Below are 21,317 nucleotides of genomic sequence, written 5' to 3'. Positions count from 1 at the left end.
TCACTTTTAGATTTATCAAATCAGTAAATGTTCAGAAATAAAAGAAAGTTCAGCAGTCCAGCTACACAATCATAAACAGTCATTCTTGTTCAGAGTGTAGGGATTTAAATGTGAATTAACTTTAATAGATGAGTCATTTTGATGGTGAGACTGCAAACTCTTCAGACTGACAGCTTTCTGATTGCATGAGCTGTCATGCTGCCAGAGTGCATTTCAACAGGCTGTAAAGGGGCCTTAATTCAGGCATGTGAAGAAGCCTGTTATAAATAATTGATGTGGCTTGTTAATCCACACTGACTTCCTAGAGCTCTGTATGTCCCGTGTTACCAAACTCCCCAGTAGTGTGACGTTGGGTAACTCCTGTGAGGACATTCACATTCTCCTTTTCCTGGGAAATTGCAATCTTGTGATTGACAGGAGCAGACCGGCTTCCCTCAATGGATTTGGCAGATGTGGGCTCTCAGCCTATCAGGCTCCTTAGTTATTTTTGAAGCCACATTCCTTATCTAGAGAAGGGTTGCAGTGATTGGCAGGGGGGAAGGGTAGAACCCCAACTCTCACTGGCTCTGCCTGCCGTTTACATCTGACAGTAGGATTCATGCTAATGAGCTTGGACACCTAATGCCAAGTCTCAGGGCAGCTTGTTTCAGTTGTCCAAGGTCTTGCACCAGCAGCCTTCAGCTCAAAACACCATGAGGAATAGCCACTGAGGATTAGCCATGTCTCTCTGGGCGTTTTTTGGTTTTCATTGACCTGTTTTTCGGTCAGGGGCGCTAACCATGTTTTCTTCCCAATCTAAAGCCCGAGTGATTGGCCTCCAGAGGCCTCTGAAGGATGTCACCGTGACTGCTGGGGAGACTGCCACCTTTGAGTGCGAGCTGTCATACGAAGGCATCGCTGTCGAGTGGTTCCTGGGGGGTACAAAGCTGGAGCCAAGCGATAGAGTAAGTCTCAACACATCTGACTGAGCCCACGCAATGTTTCTTTACTGCGGACAGGATCACTAGGAGATTCGCTTCCTGAAACACAAGACCCATTAACATTCAGTTACAAACCACTACAGAAGTCCAGGCCTCATGATTGTGTCCCACAGCCAGAATTTCCCTTTCCATTTGTACACAATGTTTGTTTTTTGTGTCCAATGAACTGCTCCGGCTTCATATAAGGCTCTGCTGGTGTGGGTTTGGGATTCCTGGTTTTGAGATAACATAGGCAGGAAGGCTTTTCTGCCCCACAAGCGTTTCTGCAGGGTTATTTTTAACAGCTGAAGGAGGCTGAGGTGCAGGGCAAGTGGCAGCAGAGCTATGACAGCTACAGCTACAAAACACATGGACTGCTATAAGTGTTTTGCTTGAGCTGATGCACTTGCTGTTTCCACATTGTAATTCAGAGTTGAACAGTGAATAGTCCAGGCCCTGAAATGAAATCGAGTCATATCCAGATCCAAGTGTTTAAAGTTTGAAGTAACCCGAGAACGGCGTGGTCCTTATGAATCGTTCCCTCCTTCTCGGTTGCACTGCATGTTGCATGTTTAGCATAGGTGGAGGTTTCAGCCACAGTAGTAGCTGAAGCACAGAAGAATGTAAAGCTGAATGTTTCCTTGGGCTCAATGAATAGCTTTTCCATCTCAGCGCGTGTTTTTCTTGGGTAATACCAAAAGTGGCTGATTTGTTCAGCAGCGCATTTAAATACAAACAAACAGAAGAGTGTCGTTGGTACATGTGGTAGCAGATTATGAAGAACTGCACTTCCTCAAGTTCAGTTAAGATTCATAAAAGTGTCAGTATGAAGGGCAAACATGTAACTTTCTAAATTAAAACCAAAGGAAGAAACACCCCCCAAAAAATCTAGGTTTAGAGTTGGTCAAAGCAAATGTTACAGCGTTATGGCAGATATAAACTCACAAAGAGTTTAAAGTAAAATTGATAAAAAAGCAGCAGTTTGTCTTTCTTCTTATAGAAAAGTGCTTCAGGCCTCACATGACAACCCAATTAATCTAATCTTATCTTTTATGTTAAAGAAAAAATATGCAGGTTTTCAGCTGAAGATGTTACAAATAAAGTTTTTTTTATAGAGCTAAATAAACTTTATTATCAGTTTGTCTTGTTTTTACTTTTTCTGTCACATTTCTGCTTATCAGCAAAAGTATTTTTCTGATCAAGCAGCATTTTAACTATGACACTAATAGGCCACTTTATCCTCCACACATGAATGTACTGTCTACTTGTTGACAGCTGATGTGTCTTTTCATGCACACAGCACAGAAAAATATCATTGTACCTTCATCTTAAACGGTTCTGACAAATATCATTGTTAGGAATGAAAAATCGAACCAAGTTCATTTGATGTCACATAAATTTCAGTTGTGCTTATTTTGTTAGTCTGATAAAGAAATGCTGCACGTTTCATTTGTGAGTGTGTTGTGAGGCAGCTCTGTCACATGCAGGACACAGTGGTAAAAGCAGCTGTTGGGTGTTATAGGTCGTGTAGTTTAAATTGGGAAAATGGGGAGGGGTGGAGGGGGAGGGGTGCCTATATTCATTTTGGCCGTCCAGGCTTAACCGAGAAAATCTCTGTGCTTCACATTCTGTAGATGTGGAGAAACAAAGGAACCTCCAAAGAACAAAGACTGTTGATCACATATAAACCTGTCTTACCATTAGCAATTATTGCTTTGCTAACAGGAGGAGGAGGACCAGGGTTTGAACCTCACGGGCAATGTTCAGTGACACTGCAATACCTAATCCTTGCAGCAATGAGGTTTAATGTCATATATTCATTCATAGTCTGGGAAAAAAACAGAAAAATCCAAATTAGATTGGAAATTAGTGAGTTGGTTTAGTGAGATAAGATTTATACAGACAAAAACTGAATCTCTAAACTTGATATAAGATCTTCAGAGAAGTTAAAACCTGTGACATGTTGTGACATTCAGGGCAGGAAAATACTAAATATGAATGAATCTATCAACCTGACAGGAAGTATACAGGACAGATTAAACCCTGTGATTATCGACTCTGTTGCAGGTGGTGTTGAAGGCGGAGGGTAAAGTCCACACCCTGACTCTACGCAATGTCGAGCAAAACGAAGCCGGACAAATCAAACTCGCAGCCAAAGACTTCCAGACTGAGGCCAGTCTTACTGTCAAAGGTAACCCAACAACACTATTTCAGGATTTTTAACTTAATTCCAGACACCCGCTCTACTTTTAAGATTAGGCTTAAAACTTATAGTCAGGACTGGATCAGGTGACCCTGAATCCACCCTGGTTATGCTGCAATAGACTTAGGCTGCTGGTGCCTTCCATTGATGCACTGACTGTTTCTCCTCTCATCCCTTTTGTGTTCATAGGCCACTCCAGATTTAATTATGAGTTATTATTAATCTCTGGCTCACTTCCACAGCATGTCTTTTATCTTGTTTCCCTCCCCTCACCTCCAACTGGTGGCAGCAGATGGCCCCGCCCCTCCCTGAGCCTGGTTCTGCTGGTTCCTCGTCGCTAAAAGGGAGGTTTTCCTTCCCACTGTTGCCAAAGCGCTTGCTCACAGGGGTCATATGATTGTTGGGGATTCTCTGTATTATGGTTGGCTCTTTACCTCACAATGTTAAGCCGCTTGAGACGACTGTTGTTGTGATTTGGCGCTATATAAACAAAATGGAATTGAATTAAATTGAATTGATGTCACCAGCTTTTTTAGTGTCCTTCTAGAAGACAACAGCAATGAACACTGCACTTGCCACAGCTGACTGATAGAAAATCTCCAGCATTTTACTCTGCAAGTTGATATATCTTGGTGTCTTTATAAAATCGAGCATGCAGTGGTTGTGTTGGTTGGTCTTCCAGTTCAATTTGTTTGTTTGTCAATGTGGATGGATACTGTTAAATGCACTTAAGATATTCAATTCAATTTAATTCATATAGCGCAAAATCACAACAACAGTCACCTCAAGGTGCTTTATATTGTAGGGTAGACCCTACAATGATATATAGAGAGAAAAACCCAACAATCATATGACCCTATGATCCTACGAGCAAGCAGTTTGGAGACAGTGGGAAGGAAAAACTCCCTTTTAACAGGAAGAAACCTCCGGCAGAACCAGGCTCAGGGAGGGACTTTGTCAGTGCATGGTCCAAGTAGTTTCCACTACAATGGTAAGTTTTCTGTTTCAGATTGTAAACATGACTCAGGATCACAGACAGCTCACTGGCACAGGTCCTTATCATTTGTATTGCTGATTGTTTTACTTAGGTCTGTAATTTGGGTAGGTACATATCTCACAGAAAAAAGAAAACTTTATACTGTGAGATATGAAAAAAAAGGTTATTTAAAAAGGTCATTATGAATGTATAAACTTTACTTGTGGAGGCTGCACAGGTGTATTATCAAATCCCCAAAACACAATTGGCTTGGACCGCAGCTACTCTCTTACTGCAGCTTACTGAGACTTTACATTGTTAACTTACATTTTTCTGTGGGCATTTTAAGACTAGAAGAGGTGAAACGTTGCACTGATAAATCAACCACAATATGTGACTATCACTGCAGCCTTATTTTATTGGCCAGGATGAAATCCCACGAAAAATAAACTGATCTTTAGTGTTCAGTTTCTACTTCACTGAAATTCAAACTGCTGTCTTCTCTGTTTCTTTGTTCATCCAGAACCACCAGTGGAGTTCACTAAGCCTCTGGAGGACCAGACAGTGGAAGAGGAGGCCACGGCCACACTCGAATGTGAAGTTTCCAGGGAAAATGCAGAAGTGCGATGGTTCAGGGATGGACAGGAGATCCGCAAGACAAAGAAATATGAGATGATCGTTGACGGCTGCAAGCGAGCGCTGGTCATCCACGACTGCACTTTGGACGACTCAAAAACATATGCTTGTGATGCTAAAGACTTCAAAACCTCATGCTTCCTCAATGTTGAACGTAAGTATAGTTGTGAAATGGGAAGAAAATTAAGTTAGAAGTTATTAGGCATGAAAAGGAACCCCAATTAGACTGTGACTCACCCCTTATTGGCCTAAAACAACCCTCTCAATGAGAAGGGGTCCCCACGGTAACTAATGGGCCCAAAATGGGACAGAAGTACTGGGCCAGCTGCCGACTGTCTCTATGCCTTCAAGGAACTGTTTCGTCATAAAAACCCATCCTATGACTCTCCAGATCTGTGCTGATATTAATCCTGGCAGAGATTTGGAAAGCCGCAGGTTTTGAGCTGAATGCTCATAAATTTGAATCTCAGCACTGAGCAGCCCCATTCTGTCACTTTATGGCTGAGTTGCAGTGTTTCTTCCACTTTGCAAAAATACCATTTATAGTTTCAGTCAGTGAGAGCCTTTGACTTGAAATCTGTGGGTGCGTCAAAACAACCCATTGTTTCACAAATGTTGGTAAAGGTGGGTCCTTGATTTTATACAGCTGTGGCAATGGGACTGAAAGCACCGGATTTCAAAGATTAAGAGGTGTGGCCCAGTAGTGTTGGTCATTAAGGAAACAGTCTCTGTTTTTGTTAAGGAACCCTTTTTAAGAGATAGATGGCACTCTGAGATTTGTGATTTTAAGCTCCAAATTAAAATCAAATTACTTTTAACATGCCTGTATACATACTCATTTGTCAAATCACAAATCACAAACTCCCCACAAAAGTTAAAGTGCCTTTTAAAACAGTAAAGAAACTTCCACATGAAGCCCAGAGGATACATTGGCCTTGCTCTTCTATTAAGGTAACCTCCCCTCCAGGAGGTGGTAAACTGAGTGTATTAACGAGTCTCTTCTCTTTGTCTGAATAGCTCCACACATTGAGTTCTCAAAGCCACTCCACGACGTCGAGGTTGTAGAGAAGGAATCAGCCAGGTTTGAATGTGAAGTGTCCAGAGAAGACGTCAAAGTGAGAACACACGCTTTTGCCAGATGAGCTTACAGTAAAGGTTACATTTCATGTTTTCTTTGGACTGATCTTGCTCTCAGTGACCTCTTCCTTCACATCTCACAGGTCCGCTGGTTTAAGGACGGAAATGAAATCAGAAAGGGAAAGAAATACGAAATTATTGCACAAGGTCGCCAGCACATCCTCATCATCCACAAGTCTGTGTTTGACGATGAGGCTGAATACGAATGTGATGCAAAGACCTCAAAGTCCTCTGGCATGCTCACTGTCGTTGGTAAGAATCAAGAAGTTCTTCTTCGATCACAGCCTCTTTCTTCATACACGTATTAATGTGTTTGGTTACTTGATTTTATTATTTAACGTTAGATGTAATTGTTCAGTTCTTCAAAGCTAAAGATAATATTAGACAATTTCTGATGCTCAAAGTAAAGTTTTTCTCAGATATTTGAACCATCACAAGAACAGAAAATTACAATTTTCTTCAGTTTGGTTTAGTTGGATTAAATTAAATAAATCAAGGAAAACAGCACATTTTACATTTGTGTGACCAATAAATGTTTGTGATTTGGAGATCAGTCAGTGAAATTAGAATATGAGTTGGATAAGCAGAAGTGGACAGATTGATTTGATAATTTAACATAATTTTGCTGAAGCTGAATGAGTTTTATGAATTAGATATAAATGATGTGAGCATGATAGCAGTTATGGCAGTTTACTGCTAAAATATATGTTGTTAAAAATGTATTAAAAGGTTTTAAGCAACTAATGGAGGATTCCTTTCATTGCAGAGGAGGAGACAAGGTTCACCAAGAACCTGTTCAATGTGGAGGGAACTGAGACTGACAGTGTAAAACTTATTTGTGAAGTCTCCAAACCCAGCGCAGACGTTATCTGGTACAAAGGAGACACGGAGCTGCCAGAGGGTGGCCGCTATGAGCAAATTGTAGATGGGAAGAGAAGGATACTCCTGATCAAGGATCTGAACATGTCTGATGCTGGAGAGTACAACTGCAGGCTAAGTTCCAGCAACAAAACTTCAGGAAACCTCAAGATTAATGGTACGCAAAAAATGTTAAAGGCACTTGGAACAAAGTAACAGCGAGAGCAGTAACACACACAACAAAGAAAATGCAGAGAAATAAATCTAAAATCAGGATTTATTATTTTAAACCCTTACCTTTCAACATCTATCACTCCATTTGCAACCCATCTTGGGTAAAGGTTAGGTTTTGGTTAATTTCAGGCCATTGTTATAGGATATTTTACAATTTAAAGCACCTAAATACAAACCTTTTCTCAGATAACTTGATTGATTTGACTTGATTTGAAATGTGACAGCCTCTAGGAAATGTTCGTTTTTAGCATGTGGCTAAAAGAAACCCGATTCTAAGCCTTAGTCTCACTGAAATAAACCCATCTCTAAGCTCTGAAATGCTTCCTGTGTTGCAGAATTAGCTGCTGAATTCATCTCAAGGCCACAAAGCCTAGAAGTGGTGGAAGGAGAGAAGGCAGCGTTCACGTGCTCCGTATCCAAGGAGACCTATGAAGTCAAATGGATGAAGGATGACGTGGAGCTCGAGGCCGGAGAGAAATACCAGATAGTCACCGATGGCAAGAAACGAATCCTTGAAATCAAGGACTGTGAACTTAAAGATGAGGGTGGATACATAGTTATGATTGGACCAACTAGAGCCAGCGCCGACCTTACTGTGCTCGGTAAGCCCTGCCCACTTTAAGTTTATCTCAGTTAATGGGAAGAAAACCTGCTCCCGGGAGACCAAATGAAGTTTTAAATTAGTTTGTTTTTCAAGTACACTAAGCATTTTCCCTGAATCTGTATTTAACAATTTACATTCAAGATCAGTCTTGTTCAACATTGGCAGCATGAAGCAAAATATAGGAATTTATTGAAGTAAAATTTCTTTTTCATATTGAATGTATATCTTTTTTTATTAATAATATTTTTGGCAACACATTCTGAAACGTAATATTAGCTAGAAGTACTTGCAGTGCAGGAAGGTGTCATTTTTGGGTTTTGTTTCTTCCCCGGCTCAAGGAGTTCAGCCGTTTGAAATTAAAGTCTTTTGTCCAGATGACCCAGAAATATTCTCATTGGTGTCTGCTCTATTATTTTCTGCAGAGAGACTGAAAATCATCACTCCTCTAAAAGACACAGAGGGCAAAGAAGGTCAGGAGGTCGTCCTGAACTGTGAGGTCAACACAGAGGGAGCAAAGGCCAAGTGGCTGAAGAACGACGACACCATATTTGAGAGCAGCAAGTACGTAATAACCCAGAGAGACAATGTCTTCTCCCTGAGAATCAAAGATGTCCAGAAGGGAGACGAATCCAACTACAGCATCAACTTGACCAATCAGAGAGGAGAGCATGCCAAGAGCAACTGCAGCCTGACCATCAGGGGTGAGTGGTTCCTGGCAGCAGCATGGCTGCATGTTTTGTTGTGTTTGCAGTCCCACTGTCACATAAAGTGAAACATCACCGAGTATTGTTGCTGAACATGTACATCACTTGATGATTTCTACTTTGAGCACTTAATGTATCACATTATAAGACTCACATCATCTCTAACATGATGATGGGTTCACCAAACAACAGTCCTCAGACTTGGTCCAGTAGATCACCTTTGGCATGAGAAGGAGAATTGTAGGATGTCCAATGTATTATTAGCAAAGTATATAAATGCAAAGTACCAAAGTACCTACAGTATTAATGTCTGAAATATGACTGTACTTTGTGTTTTTCAGAGGAGAGTCTAAGAATAGTGGTTCCCCCGGAGGACATTGACACTCAGGAGAAGAAGACCATCAGCTTCTCTTGTAAGGTCAACAGGCCCAATGCTACTCTGAAGTGGATGAAGGCCGGTGAGGAGATTACCCTCAGCAAACGCATTGTCTACAGAGTTGACAAAGACAAGCATACTCTTACCATCAAAGACTGCACCCTGGCCGATGAGGGTGAATACACAGCTGTAGCCGGAGATGACAAAGCCACAGCAGAGCTCATCATCAGCGAGGCACCGACGGATTTCAACGTGCACCTAAAAGACCAAACAATCACCGAGTTCGAGGACGCAGAATTTACATGCAAGTTGACCAAAGAGAAAGCTGAAGTCAAGTGGTACAGAAATGGCCGAGAGATCAGAGAAGGACCCAGGTGTGTGAAACGTTTCTTTTTCTCTGTGAATGATGTGAACACACTCTGTTCATTTAATTTTAAACTGTGACCAACACAACAAAGACCAAACTGATTTCACTGTTAATATATTTCATTATAGAACCTTATTATATTTATATTATAAGTAAATACAGAGTACTAAATATATACTGTACTGTGCAAAGGTCTCGAGCCGCCCCTTATTTCTTCATACTTTGGTTCCAAGGAGCCATACTATGTCCTATTGTTCGAAGTAGTCCTGAGCAATAGATCTCCAGGCCTTCTGAAGGTTTTTTATTGTTTGTGTTTGAGCACTGGCTGCTTTTTTTTACTCACTTTCAGCCCAGTCCATTTTCCATCTGTCCATCTATCCATTTTCTTCTGCTTATCCGGGGCCGGGTAAACCCTGAATAAGTGGAATGTCAAGGAGTTCACAGAGATGTCACCTCTCTGGCGTGTGCTGGGTCTTCACCAGGCCTCGTTCTAGTCGGACATGCCCGAAACACTTCACCCAGGGGGGCATCCTTTACAGCACGTCCCATTTAGTGCTGCAATCATTTCTATTACTTGCACCACACAATAACGGTTTACCACTTTGCAGAGAAAGGCAAAGCACATGCACGCCATCAAGGAGTACTCCTGCATGCCACGGCCAAAGTTTAAGCAAGTTGGATGCTGGTTTAGCTCACTGGGATGAGCAGGCAACCATATGCTGTGTGGCTGGCCCGGGTTTGAGTCCAACCTGCCGCCCTTTACTGTATGTTCCCTCTTTCAATCTGCTTTCCCTTCAGCCTCTCCGTCTAGCCAATAAAAAGGCCAAAAAAACCCAGTTCAAACCAGTTGACCGCTGCACCCTGTGACTTGCCTTTGCTCAGCCAATAGAAATGAAGCCTACAGCTATGCCAGGTTCAACCACACAATGAAGGAAAACGTTCTGTGCAGATCCAAGTTCAGTGAACTTTTAGACATACATATGTAGGGACCTCCAGTCCTTAGGGAAGCTTTTTTCCTCATACTGTAATCCATACATGTGTGCACGTGTTTTAATAAATCACCACACCTGTTTCCCACTGTCATAACAAAAGATAAAGAAATGAGGGGTGGCTGAGTCTTTTGCATGGTACTGTATAAATACAAATTAATCAACAAAAACAAAGGGAGAAGTTGCCCTCAGTAATTTCACTGTTTTTGAACACACGTTCCTGCACAATTACTCTCAGTTAGCAGCCGTAATCGGAGCAGGACAAATTAGCATGGCCAGCTACACTGCACCCCCAAATCACAAACTGCAGTAACTCCCAGACTTAATGACTTTACACATTTACAAAGGAGAAAAAACAAAAGTTTATTTTTGTATCCACACAGAATTCTTCCTGATGAACAGTGTCCTCCGTTTTTACACTTTACTGTTTTGGAATCTGTCTCCTTCTTTACTTTTAAACAATTCACTATTTTGTCTCAGATACATATTTGAACGAGATGGAAAGATTTGCACTTTGCGCATCAAGGAATGCAGACCTGATGATGAATGCGAATATGCCTGTGGTGTGGAGGAGAAGAAATCCAGGGCCAGGCTTTTTGTTGAAGGTGAAATCCTCAGCGTTGCCTCCAAGAGTTTTCAGTAGAATGTAGTTCCTCTTCTGTTCCTGCTTGGTGTGACCGCTTTAAAAATGTTATTTTGTCCTGCAGAGACCCCAGTGGAAATCATCAGACCCCCGCAGAACGTGTTTGAACCTCCAGGCTCGGACGTTGTATTTGAGGTGGAGCTCAACAAAGACAGAGTGGAGGTGAAGTGGTTGAGGAACAATATGACCGTTGTCCAGGGAGACAAATACCAGATGATGAGCGAGGGTAAAGTCCACAGATTGCAGGTCTGTGAGATCAGACCTCGGGACCAGGGAGAGTACAGAGTCATTGCCAAGGATAAAGATGCAAAGGCCAGGCTGGAACTGGCAGGTGAGAGTGCAGACACAAAAAATACAATAACTGTCACTGCAGTCACTGCTACTGCAGTCCAAGTCCAAGGCGTTGTCCAGTGAGCCATGGGTTACTTAGAAAAATCAGTGTTGTGTTCAGTAGTTATTGTACCTGCTACATGTGCTACTGATGATATTCCTCACCTCTTGCAGCTGTGCCTCAGATAAAGACCACTGACCAGAACTACGTCACAGATGTTGGAAAGCCTGTTATCATGGTCGTCCCCTACAGTGCCTATCCACAAGCTGAAGCTGACTGGCTGTACAACAACCTGAGTCTGCAAAAAGACAACATCTACACCTCAGCTGAGCACACAGAGTACCGATTAAAGAACCCCAAGAAGGTCGACGAGGGCTCCTACAAGATCATCATCAAAAACAAACATGGAGCGGGAGAAGCTTTCATCAACCTGAATGTCATTGGTAAGGTCTCCTTTGTTATGTAGAAGCAGCTGGTTAACTACAAGTAAACAAAATTATACTAAATTATTGTTAAGACAGTTTACAATTAAAATTACACTGAACTGCAGCTTCCACAAGGATTTTATAGTAATTACGTGTGATATTAGAGATAAAATAGTTACTAGTACAAGCTAGTTTTTTTAAATAGTCTGACCACTATTGGGATCATTAATGTTAAATGTGAAGCCAAATCTGGACAACACGTCGTCAAAAGCTGTGTTCTGCTATATTAATCTAATTCAGATGATACATAGTGCCTCAGTATTTCTCACCCCATACATAATGAATGTTACTTAAATCTGCAGGTTGTTTCCTTCAAAAGTAGCTGAAGCAGCATGAAAAGGTGCAAAACATTATTTTTAATTGTCAAAAAGAAAAGCATAAAAATTCTCAAATCCCATAATAACGAGTGAACTTTAAAAGCACCAGTCATACTTAAAACAACAAAATAATGGGTGTCGTGTGGTATTTTCACATCTGCTGTTTCTGTGATTAAGAATAAACTTTAGAACGGGTTTCTCTTCATTCAGAGCTGATACTGTAGTGTAGATGTCCATAGGCTGCTTATCTTATCCTATAATGTGATTTTCTTTTTCCAGATGTCCCAGGACCTGTGAAGAACCTCCAGGTGACTGACACTGCAGATGGTGAGATCAGCCTCGCATGGGAGGAGCCTGAGAGCGATGGCGGCAGTAAAGTCATCGGCTACATAGTGGAGAGACGTGATGAGAAACGTAAGACCTGGACACTGGCCACCGACCATGCCGAAAGTCCTGAGTACACAGTGACCGGCCTCCAGAAGGAGTCCAAGTACCTATTCAGAGTCTGTGCCCGAAACCGGGTTGGCAGCGGACCCACTGTGGAGACTGACGAAGCTGTGCAAGCTAAGAACAAGTTTGGTGAGATTTACTGTATTTATCTTTTGCACACATTTAAATAATGATGTAAAGTAGTTCTGATGTTAGACAGTAAGCTTCACTTTAAGGTAACAAAAAAGATATAAAACTAAGTTGAAGAGATGTTACTTTTTTAGGTAAAATAAAAACAAACAATAGTTTAACTTTATAAATATAGAGACTTTATATTGCAAAATACTGATAAAAATTTGTAGTGCATGAACTGATATCTTGGTAATGTTAGCTTATTGTTCTCGTAACTGAATTAGACGGAGGCTAAATCAAATTATCTGAATATGGTGAGTATGGTGTTAATATAACAAACATGCCAAATCTTTGAAGTTAAGTTGACCTGTTCTGCTCATATCCTTGTTTCTTTTTTAAAATCTTTACTCTGTTAGAGTTCAAAATAACCCATGATATTTTATTTTAAACTGTTCCTTTACACAGCCACCAACTTTCTCTTAGCTTCTTTATGAGCCACAGGATGTTTCAGATTAAACAGAAGCATTGATATTTTGATGAAAGGAAATTAAACAGTCTAGTTAAGTGGACAAAAGTAGCCCAAACTTCCAAGTTCAAGATCTTTGAGGTGCAAATTTAACTTGATATATACTTTAATACTTGGATGCTTGAACACATGTTCACTAAAATATATTTTGTTTATCTCTGTAGATGTTCCTGAAGCTCCTCTGAATGTGATCGTGGGAAACGTCACCAAGTTTGGCTGCACTCTGTCTTGGGAGCCTCCCACATCAGATGGAGGCTCTCCCATTACCTCTTATATCATTGAGCTCCGCGACAGGACGTCAGTGAAGTGGTCTCCTGTCCTGGTGGCCAAACCTGATGACCTCAGTGCCATCATTAATGATGTCATTGAGAATAAAGAGTACATTTTTAGAGTGAAAGCTGAGAACAGAGCCGGTGTCGGCAAACCCAGTGCTGCCTCACAGCCCGTCAAAATCATGGATCCAATCGGTGAGTTTGGCTCATGGAAAGATGATTGGTTACCCTTTCAAGTAAGAAAATGATTATCTAATGGTTAGATAAGGTTAGTCTGTCCCTCAAAATCAGGGAAAATCAATATTGAACAGAAAGAAGCTAGCACTCCAAAGCAACTTAACTAGTTCAGTGTCAACCTTTCTTGCCTGGTAAAACGTAACACACACACTGGTTTACCCTAGGATACTTCTAACTTAACAGGTTTAAAATTGGTGTTTTCTGATCACCTGCAGAGCGTCCCAGCCCCCCTCTGAACCTGTCCTGGGAGGACCAGAACAAGAGCTCAGTGCAGCTCACCTGGGAGACTCCACTGAAGAACGGAGGCAGCATGATCACCGGATACATCATTGAACGCTGTGAGGACGGTTCTGACAAGTGGCTCCGCTGCAACGCCCGTCTCTGCCCTGACCTCTTCTACAAGGTACAAATCAAAGAAAATCATCTGCAAACCTGAGTAGCTGTTTCGTTGATGTTCAGTGTCTTGTGACCAAAAACAACCTTTGAGTAAAAGCCCTTTATCAGCTGCTTCGGGCTAAAAGCGTGTCATTAGATAATTGACAAAACAAGCCTTCCAGCGAGGGTTTAAAAAAACCTGTCATTTAAAAAAGGCATACCAGTTATTTCAAAGTAAAAACCTCCCAAAACTGTCTTTTAAAGTCTTTTAAATAAAAGGTTTTTTAAAAGTTTGACATTTCTTTGTTGTAATCCCTCACTGACGTTTGCCTCAGGTGTCAGGTCTGAAATATGGGACTAAGTACAACTACAGAGTGTTTGCTGAAAACGCTGCCGGAGTCTCTGAGCCTTCAAACATCATCGGACCTCTGCTAGCTGACGACCCACATGGTGAGATTAATGAATTAGTTCATAGTTATTTTATTCATATGCTATTCCTTCATAGTAAAATCCTTGGCAAAGGCAGGCACGTTAAAACCTCTGTCTCTTCTCCAGTTGGTCCAAGCTTTGACCTGAGTGCTTTTAAAGATGGCCTGGAAGTGATTGTTCCCCAGCCTCTCACCATCAGAGTCCCCATAACTGGATATCCAATACCTGTTGCTAAGTGGACCTTCGGAGAGAAGGAGCTATCCAGCGTGCATGATGAGCGGGTTTTCCTCATGACAAAGTCAACATTTACAGAACTAATGGTCACTCCGAGTGTCCGTCCAGACAAAGGCATCTACACGCTACATCTGGAGAATGATGTCACATCGGTCTCTGGAGAGATTGAAGTCAATGTTATTGGTACACCTTAAAAATCTTCCCTAAAAAAACTGAGCAGAGCCTTGACAAATGTTACATTTTTGTTAAAATTGTGTCATCGGATTTCTGTTTGTGTCTCCAGCTGCACCCAGTGCTCCAAAGGACTTCAAGGTCCTTGAGGTGACTCGGCAGCATGTCCACCTGAGCTGGGAGGCTCCAGAGCATGATGGAGGAAGTCCTCTGATTGGCTACCAGGTGGAGAAACGAGACGTGTCCCGCAAGACCTGGGTCAAGGTACAACAGTGACATCGGCTTTCAGAGTGTGCTGAACCAGCTGATCACTACATAATGTGTCATCTAATATTTAAATTAAAAAAGTGTAATTTTATATTTTAAAACACACACACGTGTAAGAGAGAGAGTGCTCTGTAATTAGCTGGCTCTGGGTATTCATGAACAAGTAACAGCCGAATCGTAACAACACCTGCTGACTGGCACTCGTATAGTGCATTTCCAGTATTATCACCCACTCAATAATATCTCCCCTCATACTATTTCCATGGCCCCAGCCTGTCATGAAGAAATGTTTAGCTGGACTGCACATGGTGATGAAGGACCAGTTAAGCCTGATGTTAATTCTTCTTTCTCTAAGGTGACCACAGGGATCCAGGATCTGGAGTTCACCGTTACTGACGTGGTTGAAGGGAAGGAGTATTTGTTCAGAGTCACCGCCTGCAACAAATGTGGACCGGGAGAGCCAGCGTATATTGACGAGCCAGTTAACGTCTCCTCTCCTGCAAGTGAGTAAAGGCAGTGTTCAATGTGTAACATTGATGTTAATGACAATACTGGCTGTCTCTATTAATCAAAATACTTAAACACATTCTTCGTACACGTAGAGTCAGAACAACACGAGACTTCCTTTCGATTAAACTGCTTCTGAGAAACTTTCTAAGCGCTCCAACTGTTTTTTTTCTCCAGCTGTCCCCGACCCTCCAGAAAACCTGAGGTGGAGGGACAAGTCAGCCAGTGGCATCTTCCTGACCTGGGAGCCGCCAAAGTATGATGGCGGAAGCGGCATCCGGGGCTACAATGTTGAACGCTGTCAGAGAGGAACGGATAAGTGGGAGCCCTGTGGGGACTTGGTACCTGAGCTGAAGTGCCAGGTGACGAATCTTATTGAGGGTCAGTGGTACTCTTACAGAATCAGAGCCCTGAACCGACTTGGAGCCAGCCGGCCCTGCAAAGCCACTGATGAGATCCAGGCTGTTGATCCTAAAGGTACTTGTGATGTAGTCCTCTTAGGACCATGAAATTTCATATGGTGTAATCCAACGTTACAAGTTATTCCCTCGTATAAACTCCGTATAAGCAAGCCATTAGTTTTATGTGGTCACACTGAGCTTGCTGTCCTCTTTACTCTATTGTGACTATGGCATCTCAATGCCCACCTACTGACTGACTTCTTGTCCTTAATTTCTATGCAGAGCCTCCAGAGATCCAGCTGGATGCCAAGCTTCTGGCTGGTCTGACTGCTAAGGCTGGCAGCAAGATTGAACTTCCTGCTGATGTGACAGGTAAGCCTGAGCCACGAGTCAAGTGGACCAAAGCCGACCTGGTCCTCAAACCAGACGACAGGGTGTCCATCGACACCAAGCCAGGACACTCCATGGTTACCATCGCCAAGACAAAGAGAGATGACAGTTCCACTTATATCATCGAAGCCACCAACAGCAGCGGTCGTGCCACTGCCACTGTGGATGTCAACATCCTTGGTAAGATCAATTAACGACCGAGAAAGGTACAGATTCTCCGTTTCTGCTGATTACAATTTTAAATCTGCTCTTCAAAACAGATAAGCCTGGTCCCCCTGCTGCTTTTGACATTTCTGAAATCACCAATGAGTCCTGCTTTCTGGCTTGGAACCCTCCACGTGATGATGGTGGCTCCAAAGTTACCAACTATATTGTTGAACGGCGAGCTGCTGATAGTGAGATCTGGCACAGACTGTCCTCCACTGTGAAGCTGACCACATACAAAGCTACCAGTCTGATCAAGTTCAAAGACTATATCTTCAGAGTATTTGCTGAAAACCAGTTTGGTGTTGGTCCAGCTGCTGAACACCCATCAATCACTGCTAAATACCCCTTTGGTAGGCTACCTTACATCTAATATCTTAGAAACAGAAATTTCCATTTGTAGATGAGTCCATTTCCAGTTTTCTTTTATGTATAGATTCATATACAGTAGTATTTTTTCTGTTTGTTTGGATTGAAATGTCTGATGCAGCATTAACCTCCTAGGACCTGCGTCCACATATGTGGACATCACATTTTGGGTTATTTAGACCATAATACTCAATTTTGCTCTACAAGGGCCTGATATCCACTTACGAGGACATTATCCTGCTACTGTTCTAATGAAATTTTAAACGAATATCCTCATTTGTGGCTCTCATTTTTCTTAGAAACAAAAATCAGGTAAAAAAATAATCTGGTAATTCTTTGTTTTTACATTCATCAGGTCCCAATCAGCCCAAATATCAAAGAGAAATTAAAAATGCTGCCGTGGAAGAGTTCGGGTCTTAGGAGGTTAAGATGGAAAAACAGCTTAATCGTACAGGTTTTTTTTTATAAGATCCTGTGAGAGATTCTTGTTCTTGTTGATTCTCAGCTAACTGAAGAGTTTAGTGTGGAACATTTATCATAATCAGGCTTTTTTACTTTCAGGTCCCTAGTTGGTCAAGTACATCAAGTCTTCATGACTTGGACTAACCTGATGCATCTGATCTTGTCCTCAGATACTCCCGGGGCTCCTTACAAGCTGGAGGCTTCAGATATTGCAAAGGACTCTCTGAATCTGAACTGGTATGAGCCCGATGAGGATGGAGGAAGCCCAATTACTGGATACTGGGTGGAGAGATACGAAGCTGACCATGACAAGTGGATAAGATGCAACAAGCTGCCAGTCAAAGACACAAACTACAGGTGAGCCTAGCTGTCACATTTCAGAACTGATGTTTACACATTGAGCTTCTTTGGTAGATTAGTGTGCTGATGTACATTTCCAACAGAAAAGTTTAAACTCAGGAATATTAGAAAAAGTACTGGTGCTCCTGATGTTTTCTGTTTTCTCTGATACTTCACTGAAATGAAATGTGTTCTTAACTATAAAAACACAGTACAACTACGTGGGATAGGTGGCTGGTCAAAACAAGTTATAGCATCTAAAAGGTTTTCACTGTTACCAGGTTCACCTTCTATCCAGGACTCTCTGGATCAAATCCATTTTTGGAGATAAGAACTTTAGACTTAATTTATGAGCGACCCCTGTACACGGACAAATGTGTGGTTTAGTAACACCAGACTGAAACTGACTGAACTGATCTGGTTACTTTTGTTGTTTTCACAAAGCACCTGTCCCATAAGTTAACCTATTAGAAAAAAAGTTAATTCAGTGATTTTGATTCCAACAGACAAAGGCTGACTGAAGCAATCAATTCATACAGCCGTCACAGCTGTGCTTCAGTCTCTTACACCGAGCTGAAAAATTGTCTGGCAAATAGATCTGATGAATTAAATCCCTGGATTTTAGCATGTCTCTTTAGCATGCAGTTTAGGGTTCATTTTAAAATTTTAGGTGTAACTTTTAGAGCTCTGCACGGTGAAGCTCCCCAGTATATCTCTGACCTGTTGAAACCTCATGTTTCATCCCGAGCACTTAGGTCTTCAAGTCAGAGGCTACTGGTGGTCCCACGTACTAGGTTTAAAACACGTGGGGATCGGGCTTTTCAGGCACCGAGGCTGTGGAACTCTCTGCCGTTGTCTTTACGCTGTCTAGACTCTACTGACTCCTTTAAAAAGCAGCTGAAGACATTTTTATACAAACGGGCTTTTAATTAATTTAAACTTGTATGTCTGATCTTATTGTAAAGCACTTTGTGATTTTTATCTGTGAAATGTGCTATATAAATAAATTTTACTTACTTACTTAGACAAATGGTGGGGGTCTGGTAAGGAAGTTGGGGGGAAGCAGACAAGCAGACAACTCCACAGGAAGAGTCTTTTGTCTCTTCGAGGACTCTGGGAGGTAGCAAGGGAGTGCGAACCTTAAGCTGTGAAACAGCTGTGTACTGCCTTTAGTTCCTGGAGACGGTATTTAGCTGAGTCTGCCCCACGATCATGCAGGCTCCACCAAGCTTGGTTTTCTGTTCTTTGTTTGTGATTAAAGAATGTTAGCTTTTTTTTTTTTAAAGAATGTTAGCTACCGCTCACCGCTCGTCTGCAGGCTTTACTTAATGGAAAACTTCCACAACAATCTCCATCGTTCACATTTGCAACACTACAGCAGCAACACAGCAGTGTTGATACTGGCCACTGAGTCTTCATCCGAAATGCACTGCACCTTGTGATGGTTCCCAAAGTTAAAAACAATTGATTTGTGTAAAAGCATATGGGAAACTAAGATTATGCATCATCTCTATTATTCAACATCTGACAATGGAAATGAGGCAACAGTATAAACTGAAAAACAAAACGTTATTGAAGTTTTTTATATTTGCATTAAAATGCAGGTAAAAAGAGAACTTTCATATGCTATAACTTTTTTGACCAGTCAAAGACACAAAAAAGGTTAGCCTAGCTACTCTGCTGTCGAATTTCAAAACTGACTCTTGCATTAAGCTTCTTTGGTAGATTACAGTGTACTTTTCTTCATTAGGGTCAAAGGTCTTCCAACCAGGAAGAAGTATAAGTTCCGAGTCCTTGCTGAGAATCTGGCCGGAACTGGGAAACCCAGCAAGGAGACAGATCCAATCCTTGTTAAAGATCCTATTGGTACTAAATTTCCCTTACTTCTATAAGCACTTTAAATCTGTTTAGAATAGATAAATATGTCACGGTTGTTTTTCCTACCAGACCCTCCATGGCCCCCTGGCAAACCCACAGTGAAGGACGTAGCTAAGACGTCATGCTTCCTAATGTGGACCAAACCAGAGCATGATGGCGGAGCAAAGATTGATAGCTATGTCATTGAGATGCTAAAGACCGGCACCACGGACTGGATCCGTGTGGCAGAGAACATCCCCATGCTGGAATATTTCCTAAAGGGCCTGATGGAGAAGCAGGAGTACTCGTTCAGAGTGCGAGCTGTTAACGTGGCTGGAGAGAGCGAACCCAGTGAACCCAGTGACCCAGTGCTCTGCAAAGAGAGACTCAGTAAGAATAACTCATGATCTAAAAACAGAAAAACATACTGGAGTAAAACATAGATCAATGATCTGTTCTGCACTGACTGCCACATAATACAAGAGGGGTGAGCTTAAAAAAATGTGCAATTTATAACACACACACAAATAAACATAGATATTTAGTGTGTGTGGTTCTATAACACAGGTGCTGTCAGACAATTTAGACAAACATGAAATAAAAACAAATGTCCAGAACACAAACGGTTAACAGTACAATAAGCATACGTGGGGTTCTCTGAGAAAGGTTCCCACATAAGCCTCTCAGAGTGCTAATAAAACTGCCATAAAAATACACAGAGGTGGGTTGATTATTATTTTTTATGTTCAAAATAAGGTTAAAATTTTGCATTTATTCAGGGTGGGTTTTTTTGTTTTTTAAATCTATGTCCAATCATGAGCATCAGTACAGTGGGATATATCATTGCTTCAGTACCAAAACTGAAAACCAAAACTTAAATGCACGCTTGGATAATTGGTAAAAATGGAACGCCCTCGGGAAAACGTCTATGTGGGGAGTACAAGACAGGAGGGCCGTTCAACAGCTGACCTCTCAGACTGGCAGCTCAGCATTTACTGTTGTAGGACAGCTGATCAGTGTTCAAACTCTGAGTACGTTCACCCTGAATTAAACAGGTTTTTTAGATGAAATGTGTTTTTCATCTGGAAAAGACGAATGATGTGACATGTAAAGCACAGTTTCACATTTTCTTAAATTGAGTTTAATTGTTTAAATTTAGTTTTAATTGTTGGAATATTTGAAGTTTTAAACAGTCAAAACATTTCCCTGTAAGACAAACTGGTAGAGAATAAGCGTGGTACACTATGGTATATGGGCGACACATCCGACAGCTGGTGCTCTGAAGCTGGCCAGGTCACACCGACAGATTAAAACTGTGGTTTGTCTTCCTTTCCCCAGACCCTCCCTCAGCTCCACGCTGGTTAGAGGTTGTCAACATCAGCAGGAACAGTGCTGAGCTGAAATGGGCGGTTCCTGAGCGCAATGGAGGTTCAGCCATCACCAACTACATTGTGGAGAAACGTGATGTGAGGCGTAAAGGTTGGCAGACTGTGGACACCACAGTCAAAGAGCTGAAGTGCGACGTGAAACCGCTCAATGAAGGGTCGCTTTATGTGTTCCGTGTTGCTGCTGAGAACGCTGTGGGTGTCGGACCCTTCTGTGAGATGGAGGACTCTGTGCTGGCAAAAGACACTTTCAGTAAGTTAGAAAGGATGCGCAGTCGCACAAATCATTTCAATTTGAAGGCAATGAAAATCCTCACTGCTGATCTGTCAAAGAACGACGATAATGTTTCCTCATTTCCAGGTACTCCTGGCCCACCCTACGCTCTCGCTGTCAGTGCTGTGACCAAAAGATATGTGGACTTGCAGTGGGAGGCACCGAAAAACGATGGTGGAAGACCCATCCTCAGGTTACATTTTACCATTTTATCACATTTTATCTTGTACCCTGTATG

General features: G+C 41.9%; 1 protein-coding gene across 8 annotated transcripts in view; it reads left to right on the top strand.

The window, feature by feature from the left end:
* The window catches only part of ttn.2 (titin, tandem duplicate 2), a 219,318-nt gene that overhangs the window by 105,432 nt on the left and 92,569 nt on the right, over positions 1-21,317 (top strand). For all 8 annotated transcript variants that reach the window (XM_076874633.1, XM_076874632.1, XM_076874631.1 and 5 more), the window contains 27 exons: positions 802-944; positions 3,027-3,150; positions 4,662-4,928; positions 5,792-5,889; positions 5,995-6,163; positions 6,678-6,947; positions 7,339-7,605; positions 8,030-8,308; positions 8,653-9,061; positions 10,524-10,648; positions 10,751-11,017; positions 11,191-11,460; positions 12,099-12,398; positions 13,071-13,373; positions 13,631-13,818; positions 14,126-14,240; positions 14,346-14,636; positions 14,737-14,888; positions 15,247-15,394; positions 15,576-15,875; positions 16,082-16,369; positions 16,450-16,746; positions 17,395-17,581; positions 19,314-19,429; positions 19,511-19,810; positions 20,759-21,058; positions 21,167-21,272. In XM_076874633.1, coding sequence (XP_076730748.1) covers positions 802-944; positions 3,027-3,150; positions 4,662-4,928; positions 5,792-5,889; positions 5,995-6,163; positions 6,678-6,947; positions 7,339-7,605; positions 8,030-8,308; positions 8,653-9,061; positions 10,524-10,648; positions 10,751-11,017; positions 11,191-11,460; positions 12,099-12,398; positions 13,071-13,373; positions 13,631-13,818; positions 14,126-14,240; positions 14,346-14,636; positions 14,737-14,888; positions 15,247-15,394; positions 15,576-15,875; positions 16,082-16,369; positions 16,450-16,746; positions 17,395-17,581; positions 19,314-19,429; positions 19,511-19,810; positions 20,759-21,058; positions 21,167-21,272 — 6,079 coding nt within the window. The remainder of the gene's footprint in view (positions 1-801; positions 945-3,026; positions 3,151-4,661; positions 4,929-5,791; positions 5,890-5,994; positions 6,164-6,677; positions 6,948-7,338; positions 7,606-8,029; positions 8,309-8,652; positions 9,062-10,523; positions 10,649-10,750; positions 11,018-11,190; positions 11,461-12,098; positions 12,399-13,070; positions 13,374-13,630; positions 13,819-14,125; positions 14,241-14,345; positions 14,637-14,736; positions 14,889-15,246; positions 15,395-15,575; positions 15,876-16,081; positions 16,370-16,449; positions 16,747-17,394; positions 17,582-19,313; positions 19,430-19,510; positions 19,811-20,758; positions 21,059-21,166; positions 21,273-21,317) is intronic.

This window comes from Maylandia zebra, linkage group LG16 (genome assembly GCF_041146795.1).
Source record: "Maylandia zebra isolate NMK-2024a linkage group LG16, Mzebra_GT3a, whole genome shotgun sequence".
Classification (NCBI taxonomy): Eukaryota; Metazoa; Chordata; class Actinopteri; order Cichliformes; family Cichlidae; genus Maylandia; species Maylandia zebra.
The sequence above is the reverse complement of the archived record's forward strand: the minus strand, read 5'-3'. Positions and strand labels throughout refer to the sequence as shown.